The sequence below is a fragment of the Piliocolobus tephrosceles genome, chromosome Y, assembly GCF_002776525.5.
Source record: "Piliocolobus tephrosceles isolate RC106 chromosome Y, ASM277652v3, whole genome shotgun sequence".
Taxonomy (NCBI): Eukaryota; Metazoa; Chordata; class Mammalia; order Primates; family Cercopithecidae; genus Piliocolobus; species Piliocolobus tephrosceles.
The window spans coordinates 13,332,151-13,347,057 of NC_045456.1; the positions used below are offsets into that span (position 1 = coordinate 13,332,151).

The following is a 14,907-nucleotide window of genomic DNA, read 5'->3' on the forward strand; positions in this document are numbered from 1 at the left end:
TTTATTACTATTGTAATAATATTAAGTACCTAAAGAGAGTTACAGGCCTCTTGGGGCCCAGAACTCAGAGTTCAAAATGACCCTTCTTTGATTGGATCAAAATCTAATATTTGGCTGTGGCATTATCCAGAAGTATGGAGTTTATTATAGCTATGTTCAAGGAAAAGGTAAGGTGAAGGAAGATCAGAAGGGATATATACTAAGGAAATTCCCATGTTACTAAACTATTTGTGGATGTTTTCCTGCATCTTATACAAATGAGAATTGGTAGGAAAACAGAGGGCTAAGAGTTAGAGAAAATAAATTTGGGGAGGAGGGGTGGATTGTGCCTCTTTTTGCTCTGCTGAATCTCCAAATATAAACACACACACACTCAAACCCTTCTATGAGTCCTAAATTACATTCTTGCTTCAAGCTGGCTTTTTCAAATCTGGCAGTCCACTGGCGAAAATGTTTGCAGGTAGAAAAAAAAAAGAGGCAACAGAAAATTCACAAGACCAAATATATGTGAGTGTGTCTGTGTGTATCTTTAGACATATATATATTTAATTCACTGAGGTGTACTTGAAAATACTATGCACCCAAGATGGAAATCATATAAGGTGAATTTTCACAATTGACAAAATACTTTTAACTTTTTTTCAACTGTGACAATACCATGAATACTTTTTAACTCAAATGATGGAGAAAGTATTCAGTAAGATTCAAAGACAGGCTTCAGGAGCCTGTGACTACCTTGAAACGCTATGCAAATATTTGTGGTTTGGTATGTATATGCATTTGTGAATTTCTTTCTACAGAAAGGTTTTATTAGATTCTCAAAGAGGTGAAACCAAAAAAAAGATTAAGGGATTGCTTTTTGAGAGTCTGGTAAAGTATAAGTTGCCTCAAGATCAAAGGAACTAACCCTTTGACTTGCAAATCAACTGAAAGAAGAGTGGGGTGGTGGCTTTGGAGTCCTCTGTAAGTGGAGGAGGCCCAGCCCTCTCCCAGGGACCACTGAAGGAAATCAACAGTCAGGAAACTTCTTGACAGCCTGGTCACCAGGGGTTTGGAAAAAGGTACTATTGGAGTGGAGATTGATGGATGGAAAAAGGAGAGAGGGGAATTGGACCTGATACCAAAGAGATGTTTTCAGCCGTCAACCAGCTGCAAAACAAAATGGGCTTCCTTTTCCTACATATTCTTCCAAGCATTATAAATCCTCAGTCTGTCCCCAACCCACATCCTACAGGATGCAGCCAGAGCAACAGCCCCACTCCACTCTGGAACCAGTTATCCTAGGGATGCAGCTGGTCAAAAATCCCTGTGGATGCTTTCCCAAGATCTGCACCAGACCCTGAGCTGCCCAGGTGTTGCTGCTCCAGAGTTCTCTTAGGAATATGTCTCCTACATCAGTTAGTTACAGCCACACTAATACAGAATCACAAACGATCCTGATGATCATTTCTTAGCTTCCCTGTTGGAGGTTGGTTGGTGTTGGCTGATCTCTGGTTCACTCTTGCACTGGCTGGGCGTTGACTGTGTGGTAAAGCTGTTCCCTGTCTCATCCTGTTGGGATGAACAGAGTATCCTAGGAATATTTTCTCCAGAGCAGTGGCAGACACAAAGGGTCAGCAGAAACCCTCAAGGCTTTGTCATGCCTACTCTTGCAACTAGCACATTGTCATTTCAGCCTCATCCTATTGACCAAAGTAAGTCACTTGACCAAATTCAAAGCTGTGTGACAGGGAAATATATTGCACCTCTTTAGAAGGAGCACCTGCAAAGTCATTTGGGCCTGGATATACAGGGCAGGGAGAATTTTGGAGACAAAAATGCAATCTGCCATATCTATATTAGTGAAGTCAGTTTTTCATACGTGGCTATCAGAACAAAGCACTTCACTTACCAACTCTATTCTAATAAATTGAAATTATTCAACTTAAAATTATGCAAGCATTGCTCCCCTTGTGCCAAAGAACTGCACCGTGTCTGATTGGCTTTGCAGGTCTGTGTAACTCGGCTGATAGCTGGATGATAGTACCCAACATCAAGCAGAACCACTACACGGTGCACGGTCTGCAGAGCGGCACCAAGTACATCTTCATGGTCAAGGCCATCAACCAGGCGGGCAGCCGCAGCAGTGAGCCTGGGAAGTTGAAGACAAACAGTAAGTGCTCTGAACTCAACAGAGCTGTCATGTCTTATCTGCTCTTCTTTCAGCTGACTCTGTCCCCCTTTCTTTTCTTTTTCTCTCTCGGGTATCATTGACAGCCCCCCAAAACAAGTAAAAAGCCAGTGTGGAATAATGGAATTTGCATCAGATACCTCTAGGTTCCAAAACTGATTTCTATTCCTTCACGGCCATGAGACCATTACTCTTTCTGCACTTGAGTCTTCTCATTTTTTTTTTTTTTTTATTATACTTTAAGTTCTAGGGTACATGTGCACAATGTGCAGGTTTGTTACATATGTATACATGTGCCATGTTAGTGTGCTGCACCCATTAACTCGTCATTTACATTAGGTATATCACCTAATGCTATCCCTCCCTCCTACCCCCTACGCACAATAGGACCCGGTGTGTGATGATCCCCTTCCTGTGTCCAAGTGATCTCATTGTTCAATTCCCACCTATGAGTGAGAACATGCGGTATTTGGTTTTCTGTCCTTGTGATAGTTTGCTGAGAATGATGGTTTCCAGCTGCATCCATGTCCCTACAAAGGACACAAACTCATCCTTTTTCATGGCTGCATCATATTCCATGGTGTATATATGCCACATTTTCTTAATCCAGTCTGTCACTGATGGACATTTGGATTGATTCCAAGTCTTTGCTATTGTGAATAGTGTCGCAATAAACATACGTGTGCATGTGTCTTTATAGCAGCATGACTTATAATCCTTTGGGTATATCCGCAGTAATGGGATGGCTGGGTCAAATGGTATTTCTAGTTCTAGATCCTTGAGGAATCGCCACATTGTTTTCCACAATGGTTGAACTAGCTTACAGTCCCACCAACAGTGTAAAAGTGTTCCTATTTCTCCACATCCTCTCCAGCACCTGTTGTTTCCTGATTTTTTAATGATTGCTATTCTAACTGGTGTGAGATGGTATCTCATTGTGGTTTTGATTTGCATTTCTCTGATGGCAAGTGATGATGAGCATTTTTTCATGTGTCTGTTGGCTGTATGAATGTCTTCTTTTGAGAAGTATCTGTTCATATCCTTTGCCCACTTTTTGATGGGGTTGTTTGTTTTTTTCTTGTAAATTTGATTGAGTTCTTTATAGGTTCTGGATATTAGCCCTTTGTCAGATGAGTAGATTGCAAAAATGTTCTCCCATTCTGTAGGTTGCCTGTTCACTCTGATAGTAGTTTCTTTTGCTGTGCAGAAGCTCTTTAGTTAGATCCCATTTGTCATGGGATCTTGATCTGGTGGATAAGCTTTTGATGTACTGCTGGATTCGGTTTGCCAGTATTTTATTGAGGATTTTTGCATCAATGTTCATCAGGGATATTGGTCTAAAATTCTCCTTTTTTGTTGTATCTCTGTCAGGCTTTGGTATCAGGATGATGTTGGCCTTGTAAAATGAGTTAGGGAGGATTCCCTCTTTTTCTATTGATTGGAATAGTTTCAGAAGGAATAGTACCAACTCCTCCTTGTACCTCTGGTAGAATTTGGCTGTGAATCCGTCTGGTCCTGGACTTTTTTTGGTTGGTAGGCTATTAATTATTGTCTCAATTTCAGAGCCTGCTATTGGTCTATTCAGGGATTCAACTTCCTGGTTTAGTCTTGGGAGAGTGTAAGTGTCCAGGAAATTATCCATTTCTTCTAGGTTTTCTAGTTTATTTGCGTAGAGGTGTTTATAATATTCTCTGATGGTAGTTTGTATTTCTGTGGGGTTGGGGGTGATATCCCCTTTATCATTTTTTATTGCATCTGTTTGATTCTTCTCTCTTTTCTTCTTTACTAGTCTTGCTCGTGATCTATCAATTTTGTCGATCTTTTCAAAAAACCAGCTCCTGGATTCATTGATTTTTTTGAAGGATTTTTTGTGTCTCTATCTCCTTCAGTTCTGCTCTGATCTTAGTTATTTCTTGCCTTCTGCTAGCTTTTGAATGTGTTTGCTCTTGCTTCTCTAGTTCTTTTAATTGTGATGTTAGGGTGTCAATTTTAGATCTTTCCAGCTTTCTCTTGTGGGCATTTAGTGCTATAAATTTCCCTCTACACACTGCTTTAAATTTCCCTTTACACTACTGTCCCAGAGATTCTGTTATGTTGTGTCTTTGTTCTCATTGGTTTCAAAGAACATCTTTATTTCTGCCTTCATTTCATTATGTACCCAGTAATCATTCAGGAGCAGGTTGTTCAGTTTCCATGTAGTTGAGCGGTTTTGATTGAGTTTCTTAGTCCTGAAATCTAGTTTGATTGCACTGTGGTCTGAGAGACAGTTTGTTATAATTTCTGTTCTTGTACATTTGCTGAGGAGTGCTTTACTTCCAACTATGTGGTCAATGTTGGAATAAGTGTGATGTGGTGCTGAGAAGAATGTATATTCTGTTGATTTGGGGTGGAGAGTTCTGTAGATGTCTATTAGGTCTGCTTGGTGCAGAGTTGAGTTCAATTCCTGGATATCTTTGTTGACTTTATGTCTCGTTGATCTGTCTAATGTTGACAGTGGAGTGTTGAAGTCTCCCATTATTATTGTATGGGAGTCTAAGTCTCTTTGTAAGTCTCTAAGGACTTGCTTTATGAATCTGGGTGCTCCTGTATTGGGTGCATATATATTTAGGATAGTTAGCTCTTCCTGTTGAATTGATCCCTTTACCATTATGTAATGGCCTTCTTTGTCTCTTTTGATCTTTGATGGTTTAAAGTCTGTTTTATCAGAGACTAGGATTGCAACCCCTGCTTTTTTTTGTTTTCCATTTGCTTGGTAGATCTTCCTCCATCCCTTTATTTTGAGCCTATGTGTGTCTCTGCATGTGAGATGGGTCTCCTGAATACAGCAAATTGATGGGTCTTGACTCTATCCAATTTGCCAGTCTGTGTCTTTTAATTGGAGCATTTAGCCCATTTACATTTAAGGTTAATATTGTTATGTGTGAACTTGATCCTGTCATTATGATATTAGCTGGTTATTTTGCTCACTAGTTGATGCAGTTTCTTCCTAGCATCAATGCACTTTACATTTTGACATGTTTTTGCAATGGCTGGTACCTGTTGTTCCCTTCCATGTTTAGTGCTTCCTTCAGGATCTCTTGTAGGGCAGGCCCGGTGGTGACAAAATCTCTAAGCATTTGCTTGTCTGTAAAGGATTTTATTTCTCCTTCACTTATGAAATTAGTTTGGCTGGATATGAAATTCTGGGCTGAAAATTCTTTTCTTTAAGAATGTTGAATATTGGCCCCCACTCTCTTCTGGCTTGTAGAGTTTCTGCCAAGAGATCTGCTGTTAGTCTGATGGGCTTCACTTTGTGTGTAACCCGACCTTTCTCTCAGGCTGCTCTTAACATTTTTTCCTTCATTTCAACTTTGGTGAATCTGACAATTATGTGTCTTGGAGTTGGTCTTCTCGAGGAGTATCTTTGTGGCATTCTCTGTATTTCCTGAATTTGAATGTTGACCTGCCTTACTAGGTTGGGGAACTTCTCCTGGATGATATCCTGCAGAGTGTTTTCGAGCTTGGTTCCATTTTCCCCATCACTTTCAGGCACACCAATCAGACGTAGGTTTGGTCTTTTCACATAGTCCCATATTTCTTGGAGGCTTTGTTCATTTCTTTTTACTCTTTTTTCTCTACACTTCTCTTTTCACTTCATTTCATTCGTTTGATTTTTAATCGCTGATACTCTTTCTTCCAGTTGATCGAGTCGGTTACTGATGCTTGTGCATTTTTCATGTAGTTCTTGTGTCATGGTTTTCATTTCTATCAGTTCTTTTATGGCTTTCTCTGCATTGATTATTCTAGTTATCCATTCATCCATTCTTTTTTCACGGTTTTAGTTTCTTTGTGCTGGTTACATAGTTCCTCCTTTAGCTCTGAGAAGTTTGATTAACTGAAGCCTTCTTCTCTCAACTCCTCAAAGTCATTCTCCGTCCAGCTTTGTTCCGTTGCTGGCGATGAGCTGTGTTCCTTTGGAGGGGGAGATGCGCTCTGGTTTTTTGGATTTCCAGCTTTTCTGCACTGCTTTTTCCCCATCTTTGTGGTTTTATCTGCCTTTGGTCTTTGATGATGGTGACGTACTGATGGGATTTTGGTGTGGGTGTCCTTTCTGTTTGTTAGTTTTCCTTCTAACAGTCAGGACCCTCAGCTGTAGGTCTGTTGGAGTTTGCTTGAGGTCCACTCCCAACCCTGTTTGCCTGGATATCAGCAGCAGAGGCTGCAGAAGATAGAATATTGCTGAACAGCAAGTGTTGCTGTCTGATTCTCACTCTGGAAGCTTCGTCTCAGGGGTGTACCCCACCATGTGAGGTGTGAAGTATCAGTCTGCACCTAGTGGGGGATGTCTCCTAGTTAGGCTACTCAGGGGTCAGGGACCCACTTGAGCAGGCAGTCTGTCCGTTCTCAGATCTCAACCTCCGTGCTGGGAGATCCACTGCTCTCTTCAGAGCTGTCAGACAGGGGCATTTACCTCTGCTGAGGTTTCTGCTGCTTTCTGTTTAGCTATGCCCTGTCCCCAGAGGAGGAGTCTACAGAGGCAGGTGGGTCTCCTTGAGCTGTGGTGGGCTCCACCCAATTTGAGCTTCCTGGTGGCTTTGTTTACCTACCTAAGCCTCTGCAATGGTGGGCACCCCTCCCACAGCCTCGCTGCCACCTTGCAGTTAGATCTCAGACTGCTGTGCTAGCAATGAGGGAGGCTCCGTGGGCGTGGGACCCTCTGGGCCAGGCGTGGGATATAATCTCCTGGTGTGCCATTTGCTAAGACCCTTGGTAAAGCACAGTATCAGGGTAGGAGTTACCTGATTTTCCAGGTGTTGTGTGTCTCAGTTTCCCTTGGCTAGGAAAAGGGATTCCCTTCCCCCTTGCGCTTCCCAGGTGAGGTGATGCCTTGCCCTGCTTCAGCTCTTGCTTGTCGGCCTGCACCAGCTGACCAGCACCAACTCTCCGACATGCCCCAGTGAGATGAACCCGGTACCTCAGTTGAAAATGCAGAAATCACCCGTCTGCTGTGTCGCTCACGCCGGGAGCTGGAGGCTGAAGCTCTTCCTATTTGGCCATCTTGGGCGTGCCCCCTGAGTCTTCTCATTTTTAAAATAAATATTCCTGGAGGCATTCTTGTGAGAAGTAGAAGATGTATATGTAAGACCTGACACACAGTAGGGACTCCGAATATGGTGGATAGTGTTATTTTTCATAGCAGAATAGCTAACTAATCACTCTTCAGAAATTCTTTCTTTTATTCTACAAAACAGTCTGAGTCTGTGGTTCTCAATCAGGGACACTTCTTCCTCCCACTCCACCCCACCCTACCAGGACATTTAGTAATATCTGGAAGAGGTTTTTAGTTGTCACATCTGGAGTGGATGCTACTGGCATGTAGTGCGTAGAGGCCAGGGATGATGGGAAACATCCCCAATACACAGGACAGTGCCCATCACAGAGAATGATCTGGCCTGTATGTGTGTTTCATGATACTGTCATCTCCCTCGCTCTGTCTCTGTCCACATGTGTTTTGTTTTATCCTCTCTTCTTTCTTTATATCCTTTTGATCTAAGAATATTATGTTACATAACATGGTGTTTATTTGCATAAGACCCCCCCAAGAGAAAGCAAATTGGAGTGTGTTGGTAGGGAACCCTCATTTAACCTATATTCTTGTTTCTCAGTATAAGTGTTGTATCCTAGAGGAATGTGTTGGATTCTAGAGGAAGAGCAAGGGATTTAAAGAGAGCACTGAATTAAGAATGGGAAGACTTTAGCTTTCCCACTTGGTACCCATATAGCTATGTGGCTAGTTTCTTCATATTTTTAAATAGACTTTTTATTTTGGAATAACTGTAGATTTATAGGAAATCCATAGATAATACAGACAGTTCTGTATACCCTTAACCCAGTTTGCCCAAATGTTAATATCTTATGTAACCTTGGTACAGTTGTCATAACTAAGAAATTAACATTGATGCATTACTCATAACTAAACTCCAGACTTTATTCAGATTTTACCAGCTTTCCACTAATGTGCTTTTCCTATTCCAGGACCCAATCCAGGATCCCACAATGCATTTAGTGTTCCTTCACTTTTAAAATGGGAATATTTTAACAACTTGAGGGTTGTTATGAGTTGTCAAAAAGACCATCTCAAAGTAATTCTAAGTACATAAGAAAATACAACATGATGATATGTTTCTTTACAGTCATACAACAAATGGCACAATACCTGTGCACACTTAGATCAGCAGTATTTGATTTGCATTTGAACATGTAAATATTTGTTCCTTCAAAAGATATGTTTGAGCATCGAGTGTGTTTGGGATGCTATGCAAGATGCCAAGGATATTATGAATATCTTCAACTCCCTAAGGTGTGCTTCTCTCAAAAAGGTCATAGACTATTGAGGAATAAAGCACATTAATCCTAATTAACATTCAGTTTTTGAAGTCTCTGACTGGAGTAACCATGAGAGGTTCTAAGTTGACAGTGCCAGGGTGCCCCAGCACAAACTTGAGAGGCTTTCCAAGGTAGGTTATGAGCAGGGGAGGTGAGGACACTGTTCCATGCAGAAGGAACAGCATGTGCAAAACCCCAGAGACAAGGAGAATGTATTTATGGAACAGAAAATTGATCAGTGTGGTTAAAGTGTGTCTTAGGTTGGGAGGATAGGTGAGCCAGGAAGCTGGAGACAAGAACAGATTGCAAAACTCTCCTGGGCCACACCAGGGAGTTTCTTTGTATACCAATGATTGGTGAAGGAGAGATTGAAGAGTTTAAATAAAACAGGCAGGATGAAAATTTCCATGAAATAAAGCGCTCTTGCACTATGATGTGGTGAGTGGATTACAAGGAAGGAAGACTGCCTGCTGGGTACAGTATCAAAAGATTATTGGAAGAGTTGTCCATATAAGTAAACAATGGCCTGAATAAGAGTCGTGTCCCATACAAATATTATAATGAATTGAATTATTTAGTAAAGTAAGCTATTAATCTCTTTCCTGAACTAATTTGTCTTCACTGAAGCAAAAGCCTTGAATTTGGGCAGAGTAGGTAGTGGTTTATTTGGGAAACACATCTGAGGCACGGGCAGAATTTGCTCACCAAGATTACATGATTCTGCTCCACACATGAGTGGGTGAGGGTGTGAGCCAAGGCGGGCAGGATGTTTGAGGCAGTATCTCACCATCACAAGTCTGGTCTTTCCAATGGCTCTGACAGTCTGATATATCTCACTGGAAGGAGGCCGAGCAGAACTTGACCTTCATTGTAAATGATGGGCGCCACCTGCTCTGCCCATTAGTATCCTATCATTTTTAATCCATATTCTACCTTCCACCTTTAAAAATTGAAATATTTTAAGCAAAACTGTCTTCATACTCTTCTTGTCTTAGTTCATAGTTTCTCTCTGATAGTTGCTGGCATGATCATTCCTAAGGACTCTTTTTTACAAGTCAAAATTTAAACTACACATGTAATCCAATAGATCTTATGGCCTCTGAGAATGTCCAATCCCTGCTCAGCACTTGAGGGTTTTCTCTGCTCTCCCTTTAAAGCTTTTCTTTTCATTTTTATTGTTTTTGTTTGTTTGTTTGTTTGTTTTGTTTTGTTTTGTTTTGAGATGGTGTCTCACTCTGTTGCCCAGGCTGGAGCACAGTGGCACGATCTTGGCTCACTGCAACCTCCGCCTCCCGGGTTCAAGTGATACTCGTGCCTCAGCCTCCCGAGTAGCTGAAATTACAGGTGTCCACCACCACACCCAGCTAATTTTTATATTTTTAGTAGAGATGGGGTTTTACCATGTTGGTCAAGCTGGTCTTGAACTCCTGACCTCAGGTGATCCACCTGCCTTGACCTCTCAAAGTGCAGGGATTACAGGCATGAGGCACCAGCCCAGCCTAAGCTTTTCTTTGATATGTACAGAAATAGATTTCTAAAACAAAAGCCAGCAAACTATAGCACAACGGCCAAATCTGGCTGCCTGATTTTGTAAATAAAGTTTTATTAGCATATAGCCACACCCATTCATTTACCTATTGTCACAGACAATAGGTAAATGTCATTTACTATAGCAGAAGAGTTGAATAGTCACAAAAGAGACCACATGGCCTGGCCTGCATAGCCAAAAATATTTACTGTCAGGCCCTTTGCAGAAAACGTATGCTGGTCCCTGACCTAAAAAGAAAGGATTTTAGAGGTGCTGGTGTTGTGTTTGTATCCAAGAGGCAACTGGAAATCCTTTGACCTACCCACATGTGACAACACACACTGTCCCATACTCACTGGGTCAGTTTCTTGCCCAGCATCGTGTATTGCCAGAGTTGAATTTACCAAACCTTTTCCTGTGATTGTTTGAGAGCTGTATACTGGACAGAAGGAAGCTGCCAACTGCAACAGTGGCTGTCGAGTTTGGACACCATGGCATTTGCATCAGGTTGTAACTCATTTCCTGCCTTTAAATGCCTTGTACCCAATGCAGTGTTGAATGACAGGCAGTACTCCAAACCAATATTGAATTGTCAAAGAAGTAACAACTATGACAAAATGTCCAGGCGTGACTCTGCCAAGATTTTTTAATACTTAAATCTTTAAGATACAAATGTGAGTAATGACATAGAGAAGGCCTTATTATATATAAATAATTTCATGAGTAGAAAACTCAGGCATTACTGTCACAGTTTTACCTAATTTTGTGGCCTGAAAATTGTATTCTCATCCTAAATTCCTAAGAGTAGTGCTTTAATTTTTAATAATCTCAGAATAATATAAACCTCTAGAGTATTCTATATGTTAAGACCTAAGATCTTGATTTGTTTGGCTTCTGGTCTGAAGTCTATTGAGCATGAATGCATCTTATGCTGGATAGAACACTGCAGTGGTTGAAAATGGAGTCTTCATTTATTCCTCCTTTTTAGGATGCTATCCAGCCGGTATATACCTGTGCTGCTTGTGTACACCTGGAATCCATGAAGCTAGCTCACACTATGTGTTCTGGCTAAGCCTTGTCCATGCTGTTGTTGAATAGTTGGCATACCACCACTGGATCCCTATCTTAAAACTGGTAGACCGAAAGTTTATGAAGGCAGGCACATGTTCTTATTCACTCTTATTGTGTACTACACTTTACACAGAGTTGCTGCTCTCTATTGTCTTTTGAATATTATGAAAACTTTGCAAGCAAATGTCTTTGAAAGTTGCTTATAACATTTAAATTACTATTAAAATATAAGATATCACTTTGTGATAGGAGGCATGTCTCAGGGAGGGCTGACTTGTTCCTGTCTTTTAAATCTGATTTTGAAAATATGCTATTGGTTATAATAAAATAAACAATCCTCTTCCTTTTTCTGTTTTGTGAACTTGTTTTCAGGCCAACCATTTAAACTGGATCCCAAATCTGCTCATCGAAAACTGAAGGTGTCCCATGACAACTTGACAGTAGAACGTGATGAATCATCATCCAAGAAGAGTCACACACCTGAACGCTTCACCAGCCAGGGGAGCTATGGAGTAGCTGGAAATGTGTTTATTGATAGTGGCCGGCATTATTGGGAAGTGGTCATAAGTGGAAGCACATGGTAAGCAACTTATATCCATTGTCCTGCAGTTATAAAAAGGCACATCTCATTCTGTACTTAGTCAACCCATACTGAAATGCATCTTAAAGAATAAAATGCAGAAAAGTTGTATTAGTCAGCTATTGCTAGGTAATGCTGCATAACAAACACCCCTAAACTCAGCAGATTCAAACAATGACCATATATTACTAATAACCACATCTGTGGGTTCTCTGTTCAAGATTATAGAGCTCTGGTCATTGGAAGAGCTATACCATGCTAACACTGCTCTTTCATGCCATAAAACATGGGTCAGCAAACCACAGCCCATGAGCCAAACCCGGCCTGCTACCTGGTTTTGTAAATAAAGTTTTATGGGAATACAGCCAGGTCCATTTTTTTACATGTAGTCTATGGCTGGCTTTCAGCCACAACAGCAGAATCAAGTAGTTAAGAGAGAATCATATGGTCTATGAAGCCAAAAATATTTACTCCCTGGTCCTTTCAAGAAAAAGTTTGCCATTCCCTACTTTAAAACATCACTCTTCATCATTATACAAAACTAATTTATGTTGCCTTGTATGTTTTATGATTCTAGACTGGACCAATTAGTGCAAATAGCTGAGGGCTGAATGGTGGGGGTGAAGCAGTGATCATAGGCTGGGAATAATTTCAAAAGGCCTGTTAGATCCAGCCCAGTAACTTTAGCCCACTGAGTTCTCTAAGAATAAGGGCAAAGGTCAGGACACAATTACAATGGAATTAGTTAACCTCACAAAGTTAACCTTGCCTAATCCACAACCACAAATTGCACCCCTTACTTTGACCGTCTGTCTCACAACTCACAAATGCCTGCTTGCTATTGATCAAAAAGGGAGCTATTTTATTTTTATTTAATAGGCCGTCATATGGTCCAAGTATGTGCCAGGCACTGGTCTAAGCATTTTACAGATGTCAACTCATTTATTCAGGCTTACAGCCCTACAAAGGTAGGTGTTAATATTATCCACTTTACTGATGAGGTGACTGAGGTATATGCTGAAGATCACAGGGTTACAAAGCTCACAGGTGGCAGTCAGCAAGTCTGCAGTCAAGGGTCAGGGTCTTAACCAGCAGTCCACAAACATTATCTGTAAAGGGCCAGAGATTCAATATTTCTGGTTTTGCACACCAAATGATTTTTGTCACTAATACTCGACTCTTCTGTTGTAGTGGGAAAGCAGCCACAGACAACACCTACACAAATGGACATGGCTGCATTCCAATAAAACTTCATTTATAAAAACAGGCAGAGGGCCAGAGTTGGCCCCTGGGTAGTAGTTTGCTGTTCCCTGCTCTTAACCACCATGCTATGCTGCTATTCACAAAAGGGTGGTATATTTTTGAAATGCTGTAATTACTCTCTAGGGCTTACAATAGTGTACTTAATGAGTGATAGCTAAATCCTTGCTTTAAAAAAAAAAATCAACATTCAAAATTGCATAGCCTGAAGATGGTGAGTATAACAGTGTTTCAATATAAGCATGATAAAACACTTCTTATTTATATATTTTAAAAAGTTCAATTCAAACCTATGCAAATAATGTGAGATGTCTGAATCCCTTATATTGTAGGTAGAAATTAGCCAAAAATCTAAGAAGTGAATTGTAAGCTTCCCATCTCTCCCAATAATGGTACATACTATATTGGCTGAGCGAGTAGGTTTTCCTTTGTTGTTATCCTCATAATTCTCTTTGCCTAGAAGATTTTTCTGTTCCAGTATCCTGCCAGAGGATGGAGGACAAATCCTTCATCCCACTAGGCTCTGGGCTAGATTGGCATTTGCCATTTTTAGCTGCGATGGGACAAAATTAAAGCACAAAGGAAAACACAATGAATGCAGGTACAAAAAAGCAAATGTTTCTAGCTAATTAATATGCTGTATTAATCTGGGATAGAATCCAGGGTCTAAATGATTATTACTCTATTAATAATTATTTATGATAAATGAAACCTGATCATTATGATCTCATTGCCACTGATGAATAGTTTGCAAAATTCCATCAGACCACTTCAGTTATATAAACACAGATCAGCATTACCTTGAAAACACCCTCCAGATGTCAAAACTAACTCATAAGGGGGAAAAGAAATTCTAAAATTAATTGCTACACAATTAATCTTTACAAACCTGTGTCAATTTCAGAAAAATCTTCATGTAGAAAGTCACTTTACATTTCCTGGGGGGTATTAGCAAGGAAGGGGTGCCCCCTACAATTAAATGCCTGTGACATCTTGATTTGCAACAGCTAATGACATATATTTGCTTGTCAAATATAGTCCTGACTTTAAATTAATGTGTACATTATGATCTGTGCAATGGGGCATGTTAACATTGCCCTGAGAGACATAATTTTTATACTTTGAATTCTCCGTGTCTCACTGCGTAACTTAATGGAACATTACATTCTGCCTGCACCTTTCAAGCTCAATGGAAATATGTAGCTAGTTTCACAGATTAATGATACTATAACGGTATTTTCCTTTGCTTAATGGACTATACACTTAGTTATTTTCTTACTCTCTAATGCTAATGTGCACTTGGTGCTTTATGAAATGGTGTTAACTAAACGAGTAATAACGGGTTCATGCAAAGATTATTAGACCAGAAGGGGTGGGGGCAGCATACAACTCTGGATTTTGCTCCCAATTTTAATCTTCTGTTTCTATTTGCTACATGTAGTCAGTCATACCTGCCACAGCTATTTCATAGGGTTCAGTTAAGGTTCAAATGGGAAATAAACATCAAAGTAATAAAAAACAAAAATGCTGTGCCACAATAAGAAGGAAACAATACAGATGTGGTGATTTTGTGATGCAAATGCAGGTTTTAAATTGTCTGAAAGATGAAAATGGTATTTACTGGGATATACAGAACATTTTAGGGAATGGGAGATACTGACAATTGCAAAATGAAAACCTTTCCAAAGTGTATGTATTAGTCCATTTTCATGCTGCTGATAAAGATATAACTAAGATGGGGCAATTTACAAAAGAGGTTTATAATGGACTTAACAGTTCCATGTGGCTGGGAAAGCCTGCAATCATGGCAGAAGGCAAGGAGGAGCAAGCCACGTCTTACATGGATGGCAGCAGGCAAAAAGAGAACTTCTGCAGGGAAACTCCCCCTCTTTTTTTTTTTTTGTAAATAAGGTTTTTTTTTTTTTTTTTTTT

At 40.3% G+C, this 14,907-nt stretch overlaps 1 protein-coding gene across 1 annotated transcript in view; it reads left to right on the forward strand.

The window, feature by feature from the left end:
- MID1 (midline 1) overlaps positions 1-11,719 on the forward strand; it is a 234,464-nt gene extending 222,745 nt beyond the window's left edge. The window contains exons 8-9 of the mRNA XM_026449811.1: positions 1,991-2,152; positions 11,508-11,719. Coding sequence (XP_026305596.1) covers positions 1,991-2,152; positions 11,508-11,719 — 374 coding nt within the window. The remainder of the gene's footprint in view (positions 1-1,990; positions 2,153-11,507) is intronic.
- The last annotated feature ends 3,188 nt before the right edge of the window (positions 11,720-14,907 follow it).